The sequence below is a fragment of the Magnolia sinica genome, chromosome 2, assembly GCF_029962835.1.
Source record: "Magnolia sinica isolate HGM2019 chromosome 2, MsV1, whole genome shotgun sequence".
In the NCBI taxonomy this organism is placed as follows: domain Eukaryota; kingdom Viridiplantae; phylum Streptophyta; class Magnoliopsida; order Magnoliales; family Magnoliaceae; genus Magnolia; species Magnolia sinica.
This window is the reverse complement of record NC_080574.1, coordinates 8,932,920-8,956,283: the sequence shown is the minus strand read 5'-3', so window position 1 is coordinate 8,956,283 and position 23,364 is coordinate 8,932,920. Positions and strand designations below refer to the sequence as shown.

Genomic DNA, 23,364 nt, shown 5'->3' with positions numbered 1-23,364 from the left:
CAAACATTACATTGGGCCATATGAAGTTTCTAATGGTGGGCATTGAATCAACACTGTTTCCTATGGTATGGTACACCTGAGATTTTGCTCCCTCATTCTCATTCTGGGGCTCGTTGTAAAACGAGTTGGAAAATGCATGGACGGCATGGATAAAACACCCACAGCATGGTGGCCCCATCGAGCTTTTACAGCACCGAGCGGTACTGACGTTATCTGCTGTGTGCTACACTGCGCAATCCTAGTTCCCTTTACAGACAATCTCCTCACTCCTCTCTTATAAATACCAGCTTGAGTTTCAAGAATTCCACCACCACCACCACCCAAGATTTCCTTTCTTTCCTCTTTGAAAACCAGGTTGTAACAAAACAGTCATGGGGTCTCTACTAACCCAGAAGCCCCATGTGATATGCATCCCATATCCATCCCAAGGCCCCATGAACGCTATGCTACATCTAGCCAAGATCCTCCATTTTAGAGGCTTTTACATCACCTTTGTCAACACCGAATTCAACCACCAACGCCTAGTGAGGTCTAAAGGCCCGGACTCCATCAAGGGCTTCGATGATTTCCGATTCGAGACCATACCCGACGGTCTTACAACACTCAATCAGGACCGCACACAAGACATCACGGCCCTATGCGACTCCCTTAGGAAGAATTTCCACTCTCCACTCCTTGATCTCTTAAAGAAGATCAATGCCATGCCGAATGTTCCCCCAGTCACTTGCATAATATCCGACGGATTCTTGAGCTTTACTCTACAGGCGGCCGAAGAGCTAGGCATCCCGGAGTATCTATTCTATACACTAAGCGCGTGCGGTTTACTGTGCGGTCTTTATTTTCAGGAGCTCGTCGAGAGAGGCTACATACCATTGAAAGGTACCCTAACGAGGAACCTTCTTTCTTTCAACATTATGCAATTTTACAATTTTTAGGAACCTGTTTGGTTGCACAAGTGAATTAAATTGCTATCGTTCAGTTTAACACAGGGACAACCTATTTGCACCAACTCTTATTGATAGAACATCCACTTTTTCTACTTTTGCTAATACAATGGTTCCACATTGTCTTAATATATTGTAGAAAGTAGAGAAGGAAGTGTGCATTTATTTATCAGGATTGGCTACCATGAAGCATGGATACAGAGGGATTGAGATATCTTGGGGGTTGGATTTTAGAGGATTTAAAATCCTTTAAAAGAGTTTTTATTTTTATTTTTCCCTTTAGGAAGCTACTTTAATAAGTTCTTTTTGTTTTAGTTCTTGTTTTAAATAAGTTCATTTGATAAAATTATTTTTAAAAAACATTCTAAAAACAAAGTTCTTATTTGTAATATATATGTTTGGTAAAATGCTCTAAAAAAAAGCTTTTTTAGGGGCCGTTGATGTCATTTAAATAAAATTGCAATTGTTCCATTACAAGAGTAAACAGCTGTTTTGATGGATTTCACTATAAATGAGTCTTACCCCAAATGGCAAAATGGCAAAAGAATAGATGGCAACAGACTTACATGTTTTAAGACATTTGATCATTTATTATGTCAGACATTGGATATGGACCGTCCATCATATGGAGCCCACTTTTGATGTGGAACGTCCATATCATGTAGGCCAAACCTTCAAAGTTGGTCAACCTTCATGCGAGGCCCGGGGCTAACCTTTGACATGGACCATCCATTATGTGCGGCCCACCTTGATGTAGGTCACCCATCATGTGGGGCCCACCATCAATGCTAATTTTCCTTTATGCGGGGCCATTCAATGACCACTACCCATCACGTGGGGTCCACATTTGATGGGTTCATCTTTTGGGCCCCACCTTCGAAGTGGGTTGTCCATCATGTGGGCCTGCATTTGATGTCCACCATCCAACATATGGGGTGCGCCTTCTATAACATCCATTATGTTGGGCCACTTTGGATATGGGTCATCCTTCATGTGAGACATTGGATGTGGCCCGTCCATTAGGTGGGGCCCACTTGATGTGGACTGTCCATCATGAGGGGCCACACTTTAATGTGGGTCATCCATCTTGTGAGTCCCACTCCGTCCATTGTGTGATCTCACCTTGATGTGGACCATTCATTATGTGCAGTTCCACCTTCAATATGGGTTGTTCATTATGTGATCCCACCTTCAACGTCCACCATCCATCACATGGGTCCCACCTTTGATGTGGACCGTCTGTTATGTGGAGATCACTTGATGTTAATAGTCCATCATGTTAGGCCACACTTTGATGTGGGTCGTTCATCATACAAGGCCCAACTTTGACGTAAACGGTGCATTACGTGGGCCCACTTTGATGTGAACTATTCATCATGTGGATCCCCACCTTCAATATGGGTCATTCATCATGCGAGCCCACCTTTGATGTCCACTATCTATCATGTGGGTCCCACTTTTGTTGTGGACCATCCATCATGTGGGACCCACTGATGTGGATGGTCCATCATGTGGGGCTACATTTTGATGTGGGCCATCCATCATATGGGAGCCACCTATGATATGAACCATGCATTATGTGGGCCCACCTTGATATGGACCATTCATCACGTGGGCCCCGCCTTCAATATGGGTCGTTCATCATGTAGGCCTACTTTGATGTCAACCTTCCATCACGTGGTCACACCTTTAATGTCAACCATCCCTCATGTGGGTCTCACTTCAGATGTAAACCATCAATCAGGTGAGGTTCGCTTGATGTGGATCGTCCATTGTGTCGGGCCGCACTTTGACGTGGACCATCCATCATGTGAGGCCCACCTTGAAGTGATTGTGCATTATGTTGGCATAACTTGATATGGACCATTCATGCGGCTAATCATCAATTTTAAATGATCAGAAACGTCTCCTCTGAGGCAACTGTTTTCCTTAATTTCCATGGCTTAATCCTGTTTTGCGGGAGTTTGTCGCTAAAGACTGTCAATTGACTTTCCTTCCAGACCTTTTGGTGGCAAAAACTCCCAACGTCGCCAAACTTTCCTTTTACATCTTTTTTATTTCAAAATATAAATGTAGACTTTTCAGTAGAGATGAAATACCATTTGGGAAATAAAATTTATTTGAAGTAAAGAATCTACCCAATTTCGAAAGACGCAACTTGTTGTTTTTCTTTGACTAATAACCCCAAAGAAGTTTTGGTGGCCCTCAAGAAGACTTTTCAGTAGAGATATTCTCTCACTTCTAGACCTTTTGGTGGCCCTCGAGAAGTTTTCAACAGTAGGTGTTCCGCAATAACCTCTCTATGAATGCTATGAACGCAAATTAAATTTTATAATATTGGATCGAAACAAATCCCATACGTTTTATTTAATGGCTTCTAATATCATGTAGATGAGAGTTGCTTAACCAATGGATATCTCGACACACGCATCGACTGGATTCCAGAGATGAAAGACATTCGACTAAGGGACTTGCCGAGTTTCATTAGAACAACGAGTATTGATGATATCATGTTTAACAACGAGTTAGAAAATGCAAAGAATGCACCAAGAGCTAAGGGAGTCATTCTCAACACGTTTGAGGATTTGGAATGTGACGTTCTGGAAGCAATCCAATCCAAGTTCTCGCTTCAGATCTTTCCTATAGGTCCTTTGGTGTTACTGAGTCACCAGATATCCGAAAGCCCATCCAAGTCCATCGCATTGAATTTGTGGAAAGTAGATACTACTTGTCTGAAGTGGCTGGACACAAGAGAGCCTGGATCGGTCCTTTATGTGAATTTTGGGAGCATCACAGTCATGACGGCACACCAGGTGAGGGAGTTTGCTTGGGGGCTTTCGAATAGCAATCATCCCTTCTTATGGATCATTCGACCTGATCTTGTGATGGGAGATACAGTAATTTTGCTAGAGGATTTCATTGAAGAGACAAAAGGAAGGTGCCTGCTAGCAGATTGGTGTGCACAAGAGCAAGTTCTTGCACACCCTTCCATCGGAGGATTCCTAACGCATTGTGGGTGGAATTCAACAGTTGAAAGCGTAGGGAGTGGGGTGCCCATGATATGTTGGCCATTCTTCGCTGACCAACAAACGAATTGCCGGTACATATGCACCGAGTGGGGGATTGGAATGGAAATCGACACCAATGTGAAAAGAGATGAAGTGGAAAAGCTGGTAAGGGAATTGATGGAAAGAGAAAAAGGTAAAGAGATGAAGCTGAAGGCCTTGGAGTGGAAGGAGAGTGCTGAGAATTCTACCAAGAAAGGAGGCTCTTCTTACGTGAATTTGGACAAACTAGTAAATGATATGATTCTTGGTAATAGCTGATGACTGTCGATCATGGACCACTACTGTTTCATTCCTTCTCCATGGTTGAAATATGTATGAGATTTGACAGTGTGTACTGACTGATGCATGGTATGTTGTGTGTGTGTGTGTGTGTGTGTGTGTGTGTGTACGCGCTTGTTATATGAATACTTGAAATGACAGGTATTTGCTTGATTTCTACAAATGCACCCAATGAAGCAACATTAAACAGGTTTGCTAGAATACATCCCCAGTTATTGCTATAACCGTCCAATAAACATCCCTCAATCTGATATTCATATAACCAAGTAAACTTATTTCCATGCATCTAAGCTGGGACACACAATTTGGCTGGCTTAATTTGAATTACTTCTATGTCACATCTACAATTTGGCCGGTCTAATTATGTATAAATTGGAGATGAATGGTTTGATTAAGCTGAAAATCAAGATCAATGATCCGATTTGCTCGATATTGAAGATCAATGTCTAGAATGGATTGATATCAAAGATGAATGGTCTGATTGGGCCAAAACTGGACATAAATGGTCTAATTTGGTACTAATGATTAACCAGCTAGTTGAGTGAATATTGAAGATGAACGGTTGGATTAGGTCAATAATAAAGATGAATGGTTTGATTGGATTGATGTTGAATTTGAATGGTCCAATTTGAGTGATACTTAAGATCAAAGGTAGAATTAGGCCAAATTTGAAGATCATTTCTCTAATTAGACTAATATAAAAAAAATAAAATAATGGTTTGATTGGGATGAAGTTGGAGATGAATGGTCCAATTGGGATGATATTCATATCAATGATCCAATTTATTGATATTGAAGATCAATAAAAGACGAACGGTCTGATTGGCCCAAAATTGAAGATGAATTGGTTAATCAAGCTAATATTGATGATAAACAGTCTAAGTGAGCCAATAATAAGGATGGATGGTCTGATTAGACAATGTTAAATCCAATTGGTCATATTCAAACAATATGAAAGATCAATCGTCAACTTAGGCTAAAATTATAGTCAACTGCCCAAATTTGACCATTTTAAGACTGTTCATCTTTAATGTTGATCCAATCACAGCGTTAATCTTTAATATCTATTCAATCGGACCATTGATCTTTAATATCGAATCAATCACACTGTTTATTTCTAATTTTTCCAATTTAGATAATATAAATTTGATACTGGTCCAATCATACCGTTAATCTTCAGTATTTGTCAATTGAAACTTTGATCATCAATAGTGGCCCAATCGCCATTCATCTCCAATTTTGTCCTATTTCGATAATTCATCTTTGATGTCAGGCCAATCATACTATCATTTTTTAATGATACGTCTAATCATATGATCTTCAATACTAACCCAATCAAATTATTGCTCTTTAGTACCATCCCAATCTCACTATTCATAGCAAATTTTGGCTAAATCAGACCATCATCTTTGTTATAATCATATCATGCCATTAATCTTCAATATTTGCCCAATCTATCTATTAATCTTCATTATCAAACCAATCTCATTATTTATCTTTAGTTTTAACCAAATTAGATTGTTGATCTTTGATATCAATGCAATCATGTTATTATTGGTCTTCAAAATCGACCTTTGGTTAGACTATGTTAAAGCCAATTGATCATATTCAAACAATATGAAAGATCAATTGTCAACTTAGGTTAAAATTAAAGTCAATTGTCCAATACGTCCATTTTAAGACTATTTATCTTTGATATTGATCCAATTACAGCGTTAATCTTTAATATATGCTCAAGCAGACTACTGATCATCTTCAATATCGAATCAATCACACTATTTATTTCTAAGTTTGCCAATTTAGATAATTTAATTTTGATACTGATCCAATCATACCATTAATCTTCAATATTCGTCAATTGAACCTTTGATCATCAATAGTGGCCCAATTGCCATTCATTTTCAAATTTGTCCTAATTAGATAGTTCATCTTTGATGTCATTACAATCATACCATCTTCTTTTTTTAATCATACGTCTAATCATACTCTTGATCTCAGTACTAACCCAATCAAATTGTTGCTCTTTAGTTCCAACCCAATCTCACTATTCACCACAAATTTTGGCTAAATCAGACCATTTTTGTTATCATCATATCATGTCATTAATCTTCAATACTTACCTTACCCAATCGGCCTATTAATCTTCAATATCAAACCAATCTCATTATTCATCTTTAATTTTAACCAAATTAGGTTGTTCATATTTGATATCAATTCAATCATGTTATCGGTCTTCAACATCGACCCAATCATACCATTTTTTTAATCTCGTATGTCAATATCAGTCCAATCGTACCGTTTATCTTCAATGTCTGCCCAATCAAACTATTGATCTTCATCATCCAACTAATTAGACTGTTTTATCTCCATTTTTTTATTGGTTCAATCATAACATTGCACTTTAACAACAGCCCAATCAAACTATTAATTTTTAATATTTAACAACTCCATGAAGCTTTTGTTTTTTATTTTATGCTTCCATTGTAGAGGTTGTGGAGTCATGACGGGTGTCAGTTGTATAGTCTAAGTTTGGAAAGGTTTACGATAGGTGAGGCTAGTCTTTTTTTTGGTGCCCATCTAAAAGTTGTAAGGGTGGGATTTTTTTTTATTTTTTTATTTTTTTGTAGATTTAACAAAGTTACAATAGGCATGCTCTCACTTTTCTATTAAAAAAAAAAAAAAAAAAGGCCTTGTCAAATGACTTAAGCTTATAATTCTAGCTAGGTTTTTAGAAATTAAAAAATAATTCATTACATATGCATAATATCTTTGGATTATAATTATAATGATTGCCCCAAATGCCTTTCATTAGCATAATGTACTATTTTTGTGATCTATGATTAAGTTCATAATGCAACGCTTAAGCATTTGTTTGAATAGTTCATTATGAGCTTAATTAGATTCATAATATCTAATTTTTGTTTGAATAGTCTATTGTTGCAAAAGAGGTAGAGGTTGATGAACTAGACACAAAGTATTGCAAGATGAGATATTATTATTTTGTTTAAATTCAATCTTATGAATGAAAATTTGATCCAATGCATAAGCATTTACCATGATTAGATGCGGAAGCCAAAAAAAAAAAAAAAAAAGCACTATGAAGGTAAGTCATCACGATTGGTTAGCACCATAAAAGTTGAGGTTGAGTTTAGTTTTTCAAATGGAGGGGTCTTATGTAGGACAAGTTATGGGTACTTGTATGTATAGCTAATATCGACAAAAATTAAATCGTATGGGCCAAAATGCCTTAATAAAAAAGCATGCCGCACACTATAGTTTCCAATAGCTATAAATTTATGATTGGTTGTTAGTTTTATCCATGATATGTGTTAAGGATCAAATATTGCATATTAGACCCCAGTTCTTACTTGATTTTACTAACATGATACTGTTTAATGCTTTATTTTAATTGTGTTTGTGTTGCAAGGCGAATTTCGGAGCCTGGACTGAAAAAGGTGTTAAAAGCATGGATTTAACGCTCTGAAGTCACCAAGGCAAGGAACGAACCCCAGGGGACCGAGATCGAAGATTTTACACGCCAGAGATCCAAGAAAATCAAGCTACTCATGTTAAACGGGCCTGTAAATCATCTAGAATGTAAGATCACAGGGTTCCCACGATCCGTTTGGCTTGAAAAATTATATATGGCCTGAGGACCATAAATTAACCGTACATTTCAAATATCATCCATTGGATCCCCGTGTAAGTAGCCCAACGGACAGATCAGATACTAAATCATTGATTTGGGGCCCAAATGATATTTCGATATGCTTCAATTTTGGTCTCAACAGCTTAAATGAGGTGAAACAATGTATGGACGGATTGGATTTTACATATACATCAAGGTGGGGCCTGCTTTATGTAAGTGGAGTGCACAGAGGTTGTGCACTCGCCTTGCACCAAGAGCAAGGAATAGGTCAGTGTTCGCCGTGCACTAAAAGCAAGGAACGCGTCAGCGCATGCTGACCCGTCTACTTTTGCCTCTCTCTGTGTAAAAACAAACTGACAGACGCTGGTCTGTCGGTTTTGAGTAATAAGGCCCACCCATCATCCATTTTGATGATCCGAGCCATCCATTGCATTTATGGGGTATGCGTGACCCTCTTTTAGGTGAAATTTTGGCCCAATACAAGTGTATGCACGTGGATCGTTAAAAAATGTAAGATTAATGGTGAATTGATTTTATATAGTGGACCACATAAAAACCCAATAAAAACTACTCTTTTGTAGCTTAAATTTCTCCAGAAATCTAATGAATGGGGTGGATTTCTTAGAAAACATCAATATGAGGCCCATCGAACACGTCAGCGTATCTTGGATTCAAGATTACGCAGGCCGTCTCTTTTTCAGTAGTGGGGCCCATCCATCATGCATTTCCATGATTCGGACCGTCAAACATGTTCAGAGGGTGTTTTTTACCCCAACCATTTATCTAAAATAGGCTTTTTGGCCATCCACCATCCGAAACTCCACTCCAAACGCAAGCCGATTTGCGTTTTTATTGCGTACGCACGTTGTTGCGTAAAGGCCCTCTTCTAGCACCGACTCCAGCCGTTCCACGGGGCTTTTGGCAATATAAAGGAGAGAGGAGTGAGAAGAATCATCTTTTGAATCTTTGGAGACGTGGAGAGAGAGAGAGAGAAGTGGAGCAGCTTGGACGTGGAATGGAGCACATCTTCCTTCTTCCTTCTTCTTCCTTTGGTTCCTCTTTCCTTTTCCTTTTTATGAGATTTTAGTGTCTATGACAGGCTAAACCTCTTAGCTAGGGCTAAGAGGTGAAGCTTGTAGCATGGTTGGAATGTTTGCTTGGTTTTGATAATTGTTTTCTTTTGGATTCTAGTTTAATTATGAAGATATACTTTTAGTTTTTAATGGTTTGTTATGACTTAAATTACAATAGATTTGCGATAGCTTTAAGTATGTTCTTTCCATTTTTGAGATTGTAAAATTAGTGAGATCTGTTGTTCACCATCGTCTCCTGGGCATGATAGGGTGATGGAATCCTTCATAACCTTCATAATTCTCTTATGATTGGTTGTAGGATTGGTAAATTGTTGTTGCTTGTCATCGTCTTCTGAGCGTGGTTAGGTGACAGAATCACTTCCAAATCTTTACCATTCTCATCTATTGATAATTAGATCCATGAGAAGTTCAGAAATCTAACAAATCTCTTTTTACCAATTGGATAAGATATGACTCTGATTCCAATTGTGCCCTTGAATCAATGCAAAGTTGCTTCCCAATTGCTACAAGTGAATCCTTGGCACCCTAGTTACCACCTTTAATTTATTAGTTTTTAATTAATCCATTCACAATTACTTTATATGTTTTACCTGATTTAGATCATATCTTTGCCTAGTTCTAGTTCAAGTTATTTTCAGATTACGTACAAGGTACAGTCCTTGTGGATTCGACCTCGGTCTTACCGAATTTATTACTACATCACAACCCTATACTTGGGGTGTGAACAATATGTCATTGGAAAGCAATCAATGAATTCTATGTCCTGGCCACTATTCAAATCAACAAAATTTCGGATGGTGTGTTCCCACCTTTTTTCTGAAATAAATAAATAAATAACTTTGTCTTGGCCAATACTAGTCGACACTTAAGCGGTTTTCCAAAATAAGATCATTTTAGAAGGAAAATTTAAGTTTTGAGTAAAAATTTACTGTTGGGACAAACAAACAAAGAGAAAAGGATGGCAAAGCAACCAACTAATAAGAAGCTTAAACATAGTTCTAGTAGAGAAAATCGTCCCTCCTTCCAAAACGGTGGGTGGTATTCTCCTCCCCGAGAAAACCCCTCACTTGAATTCAGTGAAAGTTGAAACAGTGGGTCCTAGTGGCTATGACAAGGATGGGAAGCCCATACCAGCAGCCTTCAAAGAAGGGGATAATGTCTATAAGAACTCTATAAGGTGGGCCATATTGAACAAGGGTCTGGATTATCCTAAGGGTTGGATAATGTGATCGGGTGTACTAGTGGGCCCCACTAAGTGTGATACATTCATGAATTCATATAGGGTTGGGATGCTAGAACTATAACACAGTATTAAAGTGCAACTCGGATTGCAATTCGTGTGAAGCCTTTAGGGAGAGGAGTTTTGATGGGTTTCAAACTCCTCTACCCTCACATGTATAAAATAGTGCTGGGTCCCTAATCCAATACCATCGATAGAAGCAAGAATCCCATCAAAGCTTCTGTAAGGGTGTAAGGAGAGGAAGACTCCAGCATCTACAGCATGGCATCCTAACAAGGTAAGCCATCTAGTTCTTTTGATTTCCATATCCGATGCACAACAAGGTCCTTACAATTCTGCATATAGTCTTACAAGAATATGGTGGGACTCAAGTCAAGATCAACGATAAAGAGTACCATCTATTCCAGATTATGAAATTTTAGGAACCCTTCTTGATTAGATTAAGAGAGAGAAATGTGGGTTTTTAGGGAGACTTTTGGTAAGTTTTCTTTCCTTGAAGAAAGATGTAACGTCTCGAAAAAATCCATACAAATACCCGAGTATCACCTCAGGCAGAAATCACTAAGGATCAAATTCTATAGAAATTAGGCAAAAATTAACTAAGTACTAAAGAGAATTAATCGGGGAATTAGCTCGAACCACTTTCTATATGAACTGCAAGACCTAAAACCATTAGGATCGCTAACTCAACATTACCTAGAAACCTAGGATCAATCTCAAAACCCAGATGCTCTCGGGAGCACATTGAAACTCTATATCGGGCTTGGACCGCGCGTCGAAAGTCTGATTACCGCGTAATCATGAGGTTATGACCGCCTTACTTGGCTTGACAACCATCACGGGAATCGAGTCCAAATAGTATCCAAAAACGCATAACTTGAGCCCGGAGTGAAGGGTATGAGAAACGCGAATATCTTTAGAAAATGAATTCAAACTTAAGTGAATTGGGCCGTTCACTTGCAGGCCAAATTTAAGGTTTCTGACCGTTAGATTCTGACCCAACTACACCCTTGGATCAGAAAATTTTCATATACATGTCAGTGTTGTCACGCCCCAAATTCGAAAAACGGGCTCACAAAATTTCCATCGCCGAATCCATAAGTGATGCTTTGAAACTCGGGAGCTGAGTTATGCTTGACCCCTGAATTTTAGGGCATTACAGTTGGCCTGACACAGATGCCTTTTGGATATATCCTAAGTATACTATGGCCCTGGGGCCATTGACACCACATCTGGGCCTATATAATGCCCTAAACCCACCCCTCTCTCATTCCATACGAATTTTCTAAAACCCTAGGAGAGAGAAAAGAGAAAAGAGAAGAAAAGAGTGAGGAGAAGTGTGAGAGACCTATGGTTTGTTGCTGGGATTCACTTTCACCACTCCACGTGTCGAATCATCTCTCCTGTGTCGCTGCACCGTTGAATCCAAATCCATTTTTGGGTAAGAAATCCTAACCCTAATCTGTTTTAGGGATCAAAATAGAGGAATTGGTGAAATAGCTAACTTATTTCATGGTTTAGGTAGCTTTGTAATGTAGACGGAGACGTAGTGTACGAACCGAGTTCGTAAGAAGCGATGGAAGGTGCGAACTATGAATGTTTAGGCTATGGTTTTCAAGGCTTTCAATGTCAGTTAATTATTTATGATTGACTTGATTGCTGTCACATGCTTAGACACATTGGTTCCCGCACTTTACACATATATATGAACTATGTTGAATATAATGCAATCCATGTGTTTGTTGAAATTTTTGAATGACTATGGAATTATAATTTGTGCTTGCCATGATTATTGATTGAGAATACATGATTGTTGTATATGTGACAACTCCTCTGTGAAAGGATTTGCTATAATATATGTTATAATTAATTTATTACATGTATGTTGATATGTGTAGTCTAAGTGTTTGATAAAATGTCTGAATTAGAAGTTTCCTGTTTAAATGTATTTAATAAGGGTGTTGAGATAGGATTCTCAATTACCGTATCTATAGTTACAGTTTCCTTCATGTAACCTATCTCGCTACTACGTGATTTATGGATGAAATGCCTATGTATGATAACATGTGCACTATGTGTTTGTTAAAATGCTCAAATGAGATTTATATTTAAATTGGTTATCACATGCTGTTTTGACTATAACATATGAATGCCTATTGTTTTTTAATATGATTGGGACTAATACGTAGTCCAGGCAATCGGTAACAGTTTTCAATATAATGGCCGAATTAGTTTCGCCACAACGGATACGTTCGATGAATCCGAGTCGTACGATGATTATCGACAGTGGTTAGGCCACGAGGAGTGCGTATGCGCTCCATGTCGATTAATTTAGCGTACACTCGTACCGGTCGAGCTTTTCAAGTAACCCGATTAGCCTAATGTATGTTCATCATGTATGGATGCTACTGCTTGAATCTAAGGTACTACTTACCAATGTAAAGCCCGTTTAACATTGGTACCACGATCTGCTAAGACTCATGAGCCGGGCATGGCGGTGTATGGGAGACCATGGTCGAGTTGTCGGCCTACGCTGGGGTGACGAGCCTCCCTGTAGTGTCCAGTGAGCAAACCAAACTCATGAGCAGAATACGGTGGTGTGGGACACTGTATTCGAGCTGTCAGCCTACGCTAAGGTGACAAGCCTTTTCTTAGTGACCTCGAGTATAAACTAAGCCTACGTTAAGGTGACGAGCCTCTCGTAGCGACCTGAACTTACCTATCCACTAGTTTTCAATTAGGGATGATGTTACCCTATAACTTGCCTATCGTATGTGATTAACTAGGATTGACGACCATAGATGAATCATTGTATGGGTTAATGAGATAAAGAGAGGTACCTTAGCTTCCCAAATCTGCTGTATCAATAAGCCTAATTAAAGATTGACTAACACGATCATGCACCGCATTACATGTGTTTTGGCGCAGAAGTGCACATGTCCGGAGTGGTGCATGCGCGATCATGAGATGATGTCGCTGAGGGAGTGCAGACCAGGGCATGCATTATTATCATATACCATTCGTGCATTAACAAGAGTACTTAGGATATGATTGTTGTATTGCTTTATCATTACTACTTGACTGAATTGATAACATGTTAACCTTTGCCTTATAGCTCCACTGAGTTGATCACTCACTCCCACTCTGGGATGGTGTTTTAAAACACCAACCAGACTTTTTTGTAGCTTCAGGTGATGGCGATGCTTACAAGGTGGAGCCTGACTTTTATAATGACGAGGAGTTCTCCTACGTGCAACTCTTTGGCAGGTCTATGTAGACCTGGAGTTGCGTCGGTGGGATTACAGGGATACGGATTTGTTGGACATCAAACTTGTCATTTTGTATATTTTGGAACAAACATGTATATATTCAGCCTGGTGACATGATCATACTCTGGGGGTTTATAATCACTCATATACTTTATATATCTACCACAGTCTTCCACTTTCCTAATTCAATCATCTTTAGGGATGGAATGTGTTTGGGCAGGTACCATTTGTTCAGGGATGATGACATTTTGGGAACCCTTCTTGATTAGAGAGATAGAGAGGGTGTTCGGAGATTTTTGGGGGTTTTACTTCTTTGAAGAGAGATTTCTTGTGAGATTTCAGAGAAATGAATATTTCTCAAATTGGAGAATTTGTGACGGTTCCTAATTTTATTGGGAGTTTTCTAATTATGGGTTTTAGCATCTTTAGGTTGCGTTTGGTTGCACCAAATATCATGAGTTTTTGCACCAATTTAGAATGTTTAAGTATGAAATATCTTCATAATTGGTGCAACCAAATCCTTACTCCATTTTATTTGTAATTGCTGTATTCTCTCAAAATAAGAAATTTTCGACCGCCCAAGTTTGGAAAGCCGATCTCTTCAATAGGCACTGTTCATTTGTTTTGTAAACGCGTGTCCGAGCCGAAGATCTTTTAGCATGAATTTTGGACATAGGCCATTCACATAGTGGGGATCGGCAGATGAACGGTTCTGATATCACACGTGTAAGTCGATTCTGCATCTTATAATAGAGAATTTTACAAAATGCTACCTCATTGATGTGGTTATTTATGCCCCGCTACTTTTTCTTTAAAGGTTTTCAACAAGCTACCCATAAATAAAAATAATGATCACTCAGTTCCCTTCCCTTAGATTTTCAGAGTGGATGATTGGTTGGCCATTTCAAAAATCGTATACGTGGCATTAATTTGCTCGAATAAAACCGACTAAACTGTGCTTCTCACTGGCGCGAAGTCACAAACTGAATACCAGATTGGTTAAAAAAATCCTATCCTCTGATTTATGGACACTCTTGTGCAAATACTGTTGGGCATTTTTCATTTTTGTCGTCCAATAAATGTACTCCAATCCGATAGTAAGATGATCAAATAAGCATGGTTTTTGGGGCATGGCCTATCCATGGTGGGCCCCACTGTTTGAGTGGTTTGAATTGGGGCAAATAATGCACATTTGCCGTATGGATCAGTGACTCTTTCCTCGCACGTGGATGATCATGTTGCTTTCCCAATAATATCTCTGTTTTGGTTATATTTTACTTTGTTCAAGCGCCAAACACGTTCAATGACACAAACCAATAGTCTGATGAATTTTCAAATAGGGTAAACCATAATAATTACCTACCTATTTTTAGTGTATTTACACTGGCTTTGAAAAAACAATCAGTCCCTTAATCTTGGGGAGTCCAAGCTGGGCTCCAACATAACAACGGTTGGTGTCACTGAATCATGGACTTACCAAATGAAAATCTAACGATTGCTAGCTAAATCATATTTTCTTCATGCTCCACATGACGCACGATTCTATAGATCGGGCATGTGTGCACCACAAATTAAAGTGGGGCAAACAGACGCGTAGTCTGCTCAGCTGAAACGTGAAAGTTACAAAGTAGCTATCGATGTTCTCCATAATTACCCGTCCTACCCTTGTTTTGAAAATGATGATGCAGGCATGAGCTCACGTGGGCACTTAATAAACTGAGGCACTCAATAATACTGATAGAGTGGGGAAGGCATTAGGAACAAAAATTAAGCTTTTCTTATAATCTGATCATCAGATTGATGAGATATTGAACGGTTAAGAATAAAAATATCCAATGGTCTTATTTCGAAAAAGAAGTGTCATCTAATTTTAGTTAATATATGAGGCGTATGTAATTTTTGAGTGCGGGTGTATCAAGTGTCATGCTATGCCAGAGTATCAAATAACTCTCTATTTTTATCATAAGGATTTATTTATTTTAAATTTTATTTAGATGTTTGCACTGAGGATAGGGACGACTCGGTTCCTGTCATTTGAAGAAATCATATTTTCTTCGTACTCAACGGTTGGTGTCGTTCATCATGAGTCTGACTATGAACTATGATGACTCCATATTCGAACCACTATGGTTGAATCGGATTGCGACTGGTCATATAGTTGGGGAGAAGTTGGGATGTGATGCCTCGACCGTCCACTTGAAGTATTTTTGAAAGGTGGACCACCCATAATACAGACCACTTGATTGAAGAAGTTTTGAGACATGGACCACACATACGGTGTACGGGACTATGAACAAGATGCCCTTGTTTGGTGGATTAGAAAAAACATATCAGAGACCGTGTGAACTTTGGAAAAGCAAAAATAAAAGCCAAAGGTAACTTAAGATACTCTGATGGAATCCAGAGACAATACTCAAATAAGTGAAATGTGAAGGGATATTCTTGCACTCAATCAACAGGACTACACTAAGACAAGAATTTAAAAATCAGGTAGATTTAAAACTCAGGTACACCATGCCATATGAAACAGTGGGAATTGAACCCCTACAGACTGAAGTTTTGTATCAAGATGATATGTGTGCCTATAGTTTATCTGAGTGATAATAAATCCTAACCTCATGAATAGTTTGGATGGCATATAAACATCGTGATCAACTCAGGAAGGTTTCAACGTGGACGTTTCCGTTACCCTGTTTCGTTTGGTGTGGCCACATGTTCTCCGGACATCTTTGTGGACACCACATTCCACCATGGGGCACAGGTATATCTATGTGCCCAGGGTTACAGTAAATCTGCTTCCGACAACACTAGCTTATCATGTACCTCAATGCAGACCATTCAAACAAAAGGATTTTAGTGGATGCTCTGTAACCGAAAAGTAGGGTTCATGATAGAGTCCTGACCATCCGGTAGGTGATCAAGACATGAACGGTTTAGAAGTATACACATCAAAAGAAGTATAATCATGGTCCACTGGACTATGGCAATGGAAAGGAGCTTATTCCGTTCCTCTCTCTCTCTCTCTCTCTCTCTCTTAGTGGCCATTTTTGTCATTTACGAAATAAATAACATTTAATCCGATGGAATTTAGAGAAATTTGCCCCAAGGTACCTTTATGCTAATTAATTTGATTAATGAAGTAGCTTAACAAAAAGCTTACTTAATTGTGGGCATAAATAACCACATCAATGAGGTAGCATTTAGTAAAATCCTTTAATCTAATTACAACCTTGGTAGGCAGGGCCCTGCCTTTTAAAAAACAAACAAAAGGTCTATGTTTGTTGTTTAAACTTTTACTTTTCAGAACAAATGAATGATTAAAAATTAATTTCTCATCTATATTAAGACTATCATCCAAATAAATCTATTGCATGCTATGTATCCGGGGTTTTAAAATAGAATTAAAAGGTTCACTCGAATTGATTTGGCCATATATTTGTAAAAATGCATGTACACCCAAATAAGGACCCTAACAGCTCTTAAACGTTTGGTGCATTAGTCAGTACTCGTTGCATTATTTGACCCACCCGATAGATGGATTAAATAGCAAACACAAATACCACTTTGACATGTGTATAATATTTAAACAGGCTGTTTTACATTTGTGTGGCTTTGGAAATTTCAATTCTCTCTTACTAGAATAATCAATCCACACGCTAAAACTAGTTAGACCAAGCGCGACTTTAACTGGGTTTGTCACATGGACAGCTGAAACTCGACTAGACCTTGTTTTTAACTGGGTGCAGCAGGTGAGACCCGACCTGGCCCAATTTCTTAATCAGTCCAATAAATAGACCAGGACCTGTTAAAATCGGGTCAGGTAGCTGGTCCACGTACTCATTGACAGCTGTAGTAACTGCCTTGTTGTTTGTGTTCTTTCTCTCATCTCTTTCCTAGAAAGTTGATCAAAGAAATGTGCTGAACCTGACAATCTTTCCTATAAAATATATGTTCTAATTTCTAAAAGTATGCAACTTCAACTTCAAGGTCTTGCATTAAAATAATAATAATAATAATAATAATAATGAGAAAGAAAAAGAAAACAATTTTAGCCGTGACCCGTGCCTTCATCATATAAAAACTAAGAAGATTTCTCCAAAATCAAGAACCATTATTCTACCCCAGATTTTTAGTATCAGCTATAAAGCACATGTTTAGCTTTCTAAAGGTATGCTACCTTAGTGTCTGCATAAATAAAGAAAGAAAAGCTTAATCATTTACTCTTGCCATTGATGGGCACTATAAACGAAGAATGAAAAAAACGAAAGTAATTTTTCTACTATCATTGCACATGACTTGCCATGTAAATGTGAGAAGACTTTCCCAGATCTAGAACCATCGTGCTACCCAAGACTTTTAGAACATGGCCCATCAAGTGGGTGGATCCTCTGTAACCTTTAGAATAATCTAATTTTACAGAAGTTGTGGGTAAGGCCTACAACGGTGTAGAGACGGAGTCTGTCCAAAATGGTCGCTCAATTAAAATAATGGATGCCACAAATGTCGGATCATCGAGGGATACTATTTAACTGACTTTGGAGAATTTTGGACAGTTATCCATTGTTTTATATGGTGAATGGAAAATATAAATATTAGCTTGATTTAAAACTTCATTGACCCCCAAAAGGGTTTCAACGATTATTTAATTTCCATTGTTTTCGATGGTGTGGTCCATTTGAGCTTTGGATCTACCTCATTTTGGGCGATGAATGAACGTTGTGGACATAATAAATGGTATGTATACATGCATCACAATGGACCCCATACAATCTCAATGGGTAGGAATGTAAACGAAACATTGAAAACCATCACAACCATCTAAATAATAATAATAATAAATATATCTATATATATATATATATATATATATATATATATATATATATATATATATATATATATATAAAACAAAAAACAAAAACAAAAACAGACAAACAAACAAACAAACACCCCCTAAACAATATAAATGGAAATTTTTATTTTAGCCATCTAATGGACACTTGTTGGATTAAATAAGACTATTATATAATTTTTCATATTTAGCCGTCCAACAAATGTCCACAAATCTTATATTAAGAGAATAAAATAAGCTTACGTTTTCAGTTTATACCACATCTAAACTTGTATACATAAAATAGACGGTTTAAATTTAATTACTTCAATGCCATATATGCAATCTCAAAGTAATTTATAAGTACCTGCATATCATCCGTCACACTCTGCAAGAGTATCAACGCTTTTCAAGTAGAAAAAGGGTACCGGCGAAACGGGAAATTGTCCAGGCCCGGAAATTCGTAATTGCTAGGCCTACATAAATCAAACAACTTGAATTGATGGTCACGAAGTTTTGGATCAAGATCATTTTGGGCTTATGCCCTAAAATGGTAGCAAAATAAATGGATGGGCATGGATAAAGCACATACATTATGATGGCCCTACCCAGCCAAACTACGCGGAATACATTGGGGTCTAGTATAATGGGACGTGGTTTGGTGGTGACCAACACCGACCAAATAGATGGTGTAAAAGTTACGTGGTCCTCACCATGATATATGTGTTTTATCCATGTCATTCATCCATTTTGTCAACTCATTTTAAGGTAGATCCAAAGCTCAATTGAACCACACCATAGGAAATTGTGGGGATTGAATGCTCATTATTAAAAACTTCTTAGGGCGAAGCTTTGGATTAAGCTAAAATTTATCTTTTCCTTTCATCTAGGGTTGTATGATCTTTAATGGACGAGTTGGATGGCAAATAAACATTAAGGTTGCCCTTAGAAAGGTTTCCAATTGTAAGCATTCAATCCCTACCATTTCTTGTATGTGTGGTCCAATTGAGCTTTCAATCTGCCTCATTTTAGACTGACAAAATGCATGGACGGTGTGGATAGAAGACATACATCATGATAGGGGCTACAGAACTTTGACACCGCTATTGGGCTTGTGTTGGGGTTTAGATATTTGGTGTCAAAGCTCTGTTGGCCCAACTATGATGTATCTGTTCATGCTGTTTATTCATTTTTCATCTTATTTTTAGGACATGAGTCTAAAATTGATGCAAATCCAAAGATTGAGTACACTAAACCATAGATATGGTAGGATTGAACACTTGGTATTAAAAACTTTTTGGAACCCACGGAAGTTTTGGATTGTGTTTTCACTTCATCTAGGTTATTTGACTTTACGAAATTGTTGGTGGGCCTTAAAAAATCAATGGCAAGCATTCAATTCCCACCATTTTCTTTGGTGTAGCTTACTTGAGTTTTAGATTTATCTCATATTTGGGCTCATGCATTTAAAAGGAGTTGAAAAAATGAATAAATGGTGTAGATAAAACACATGTCATGGTGGAGACCACACAGTTCGACCTCAGGGGAAATGATGTTGGGGTCACTAGCCAAACCACGTTCGGTAGTAATGACCTTATTTTGTTGACAGGTGCACCACGTGAGCAGATTAGGTGCAGCCCTGGCCCTGGCCCCACCCGAGAGGTGCAACCATTACCACAGGGCTCACGTTGTTGTACGTGTTCCATATCCATGCCGTGCATCCATGTGGCCCACTTGATATAGGGCTTGAGGACAAAAGTGAAGCTGATCCAAATTTCAGGTTGACCAAACCATAAGAAACAGTTGTGATTGACCATTTAAAACTTCATCTTTGCCAGAAAAGTTTTGGATCAATCAGATATTTGTTGTTTCTCTTCATCCAGATTTGGGTGACCTTATCAACTGGTTAGATGGAAAATAAACATTACCTTCCTATATTATGGTCCACCTGAGTTTCGGATCTAATTCATTTTTAAGCTTATGTCCTAAAATGAATATTAAAAAACAGATGGACGGCATGGATGTATAATACATATATCAAGATGCGCCCAATGGTGAGAGATGGACATCCAACGACATCCAAACAGCTCTTATCTTTTTAATGGGCCAGACTTAGTGCTGTCAATGTGGTAGGCTCGAGCAAGGAAAAATCAAAATTGTCAGGCCTGGCCCGAACAGTTCAAAATCCAGGCCGAAGCAAACCCCATGCCCACCCCGTTGACAGCCCTACCATTAGCAATTTTCATTTCTACCGTGTCTTTGAGTCTCATCACATTTTCAAAGGGAGCTGATTAGGTGCGACCCCGACCTCACCGAAGATTTACGTGGGGCCGACCTTGATGTAAGTATTTTATATCCACACAGTTCATCCGATTTTTTTAGGGCATAATTTAAAAAATGAAATGAGATCCAATTCTCAGGTGGACCATACTATAGGAAACAGTAGTTTGGTGAGCTTAAAGTCCATAAAAGTTTTACATCAAGCTTATATTTGTTTGTTTTTTTTTCCCTTTCATCTAGGTTTATGTGACCTTATCAACCGGTTCGATGGCAAATAAACACTACTAAAACATTAAGGTTACAGTTAGAAAGTTTTTAATGGTAGGGCGGTCAATCACCACTATTTTCTATGGTATGGCCTACTTGGAATTTTGGGTCTGCTTCATTTTTTTGAATCACGCTCTAAAATAATCTGATTAAAAAGATGGACGGAGTGGATGTAAAATGCATGCATCAAGGTAAGCCCCAGGGCAAGGGCCGCACCGTCGTGGGTAAGGCCGGGGCGGCCAATCCGTTCCCTTCATCCTACCTAGAAGCAGAGTGGCCTTGTGATTTACCACTCACTATTAAGAACTCTGGGGCTATCAAGTACCTGGAAACGGATTGGCTACTCCCCCTGCCACCGGGCCAGGCTGGTGGTCGGTGCTCTATGGGCCCACCATGATATATGTATTTCATACATTCCGTTCGTCCATTTATACCCATCATTTTAGGGCTTCATCCCAAAAACTGAGAGGGATACAAATCTCAGGTGCACCACACAACAGGGAAACAATACTGATTGGATATCTGCCATTAAAATCCTCCTGAGGCCCACTATACTGTTTACCTGACATCCAATCTGTTTATTAGGTCATACAGACCCAAATGTAAGGAAAAAACAAAGATCATCTTGATCCAAAACTTTTATGACCTCCAAAAAGTTTTTAATGGTCAATGTTCATTCAACACTGTTTCAAGTAATGTGGTCCACTTGAGATTTGAATATATCTCATTTATGGTCTCAAACCAAAAAATGATCTAGAAAAATAGATAGCCAGCATGGATGAGACACATACGTCTTGGTGAGGCCCACATATCACTGACCACTAGCCATTGGTTGGTGGCATGAAAGTAGCCAATCCATTTCCCTTGTACATTGAAATCTCACGCACACTTCCCACGTTCCAAAAGTGGTCGCCATCTTCGGAGCAGGGAAGAGACGGTACGTAATTATTTAGAAATCAATAATTACCTAAAAAACAAATGGAGAACTTCGAGCAGGGTCCCACCAAATGGACGGATTGGATGGAAAATATACATCACTGTGGGGCCCACGGCTGGAGCTTGATGTTTGTGAGAAATTCATTCTGTCCATCAGTTGTGGGTGGGTCGGCACCAGAGGAAACAGTGGAAATTCAGTCACTACCGTTGAAATATTTTTAAGACTACAAAAGTAATCCACGTCCCGGCGGAACCTCCAAAATCAACATGATGGTTGGAACTGATTTTTTAGTACCGGAGTTTGCCGTAGTGGGATTTCATGGCGATAACCCTTGAGTAGGTGTTAAAACTCCTGAGAGTACCACCCGAGCAAGAGTAATGATCCTACCGGAGTGTCTAACTTTGGCAGCTGACTACCTAGACATGTTAATGTCACGCATACATGTTGGTGGCCTCAGGTAAGAGGACGCCGACGCCTGTTGGAGCTCGGTACAGCCGAAGGCTACCCGGGCCACTGAGGGGCCACGTGGGGTGGGCCCATTAGAAGAGTGTTCCAGATCACTTCACATTGCTCCACTTGTATAAACCGATAACGGGAATATACCGTGCATATCCCAGAAACGGACGCTGAATTCCTGCGAAAGCCATTCTAGGTAAGTTCTTGCGCTGCAAACTTAAGGGGGGCCCACCATGATGTTTGTGATAAATTTACCAGCTTCATCCATTCTGTGAACTCATTTTATAATTTTAGACCAAAATTGAGAAGGATCTATGACTCAATTGGGCTATGCTAAAGAAAATGTGGTTAGGAAAATTTCTATTGTTGAAACCTCATTAGGTTTTTTTTTTTTTTTTTTTTACACACGCATACACACTGCACTCTCTCACGCCATAGTTGGATTTCACCACCTATGGATACTCTAACCCCTAGGTGTTGAAACTCCTGAGAGTCTACCACCGGAGCAAGAGTAAGGATTCAAACCTCATTAGGGTTGAAGTGACGTTTACATGCCATGCATACCAATCATAGCATCATTCCTACTTAGATAAATTGAAAATATAAATAGTATTTTGATTAAAAACTTCCATAGCCTTATGAATATTTCAACTGTGTGCCCTCAATCCTTACAATTTCTATCATTGGGAGCTCTAGATTTGCCTCATTTTTTACCACACGTCTGAAAATGATCCAAAAAACAACAGACAGATAAAGTGAATTTTTCACAAACATCAAGATGGACCCCACCTTGATTTACAGCACAGGAACTTCCTTCATTGCAGGAAATCTACGTCCCCCGTGATGACCATACATGTACCACCTTCCCAGCAATATATAATGGATACAGATTAATTGTATCCAACCCTCCTTTCTAGCCACGAACATGCAGTTAGGTGGGTGGGCCTACCCTGATGTATCTGTTTATCCATGCCGTTCATTCATTTTTCTCATATGTTTTTATGGCATGATTGCAAAATGAGACGGATCCAACGCTCAAGTTGTCCACAC

General features: G+C 38.7%; 1 protein-coding gene across 1 annotated transcript; it reads left to right on the top strand.

Annotated features, from left to right (window-relative positions):
• The first annotated feature begins 258 nt into the window (after positions 1–258).
• On the top strand, positions 259–4,383 carry LOC131226174 (7-deoxyloganetin glucosyltransferase-like). Its single transcript, XM_058221911.1, has 2 exons — positions 259–879; positions 3,336–4,383. The coding sequence occupies exons 1-2, from the start codon at positions 372–374 to the stop codon at positions 4,268–4,270; spliced, it is 1,443 nt and encodes a 480-aa protein (XP_058077894.1). The 5' UTR covers positions 259–371; the 3' UTR covers positions 4,271–4,383.
• The last annotated feature ends 18,981 nt before the right edge of the window (positions 4,384–23,364 follow it).

Bases quoted from the DNA above. Each gene is read 5' to 3' on its own strand.
- LOC131226174 (XM_058221911.1), top strand. From the start codon at position 372: ATGGGGTCTCTACTAACCCAGAAGCCCCATGTGATATGCATCCCATAT. The intron at 880-3,335 runs GTACCCTAACGA...AATATCATGTAG, and splicing joins AGGCTACATACCATTGAAAG to ATGAGAGTTGCTTAACCAAT.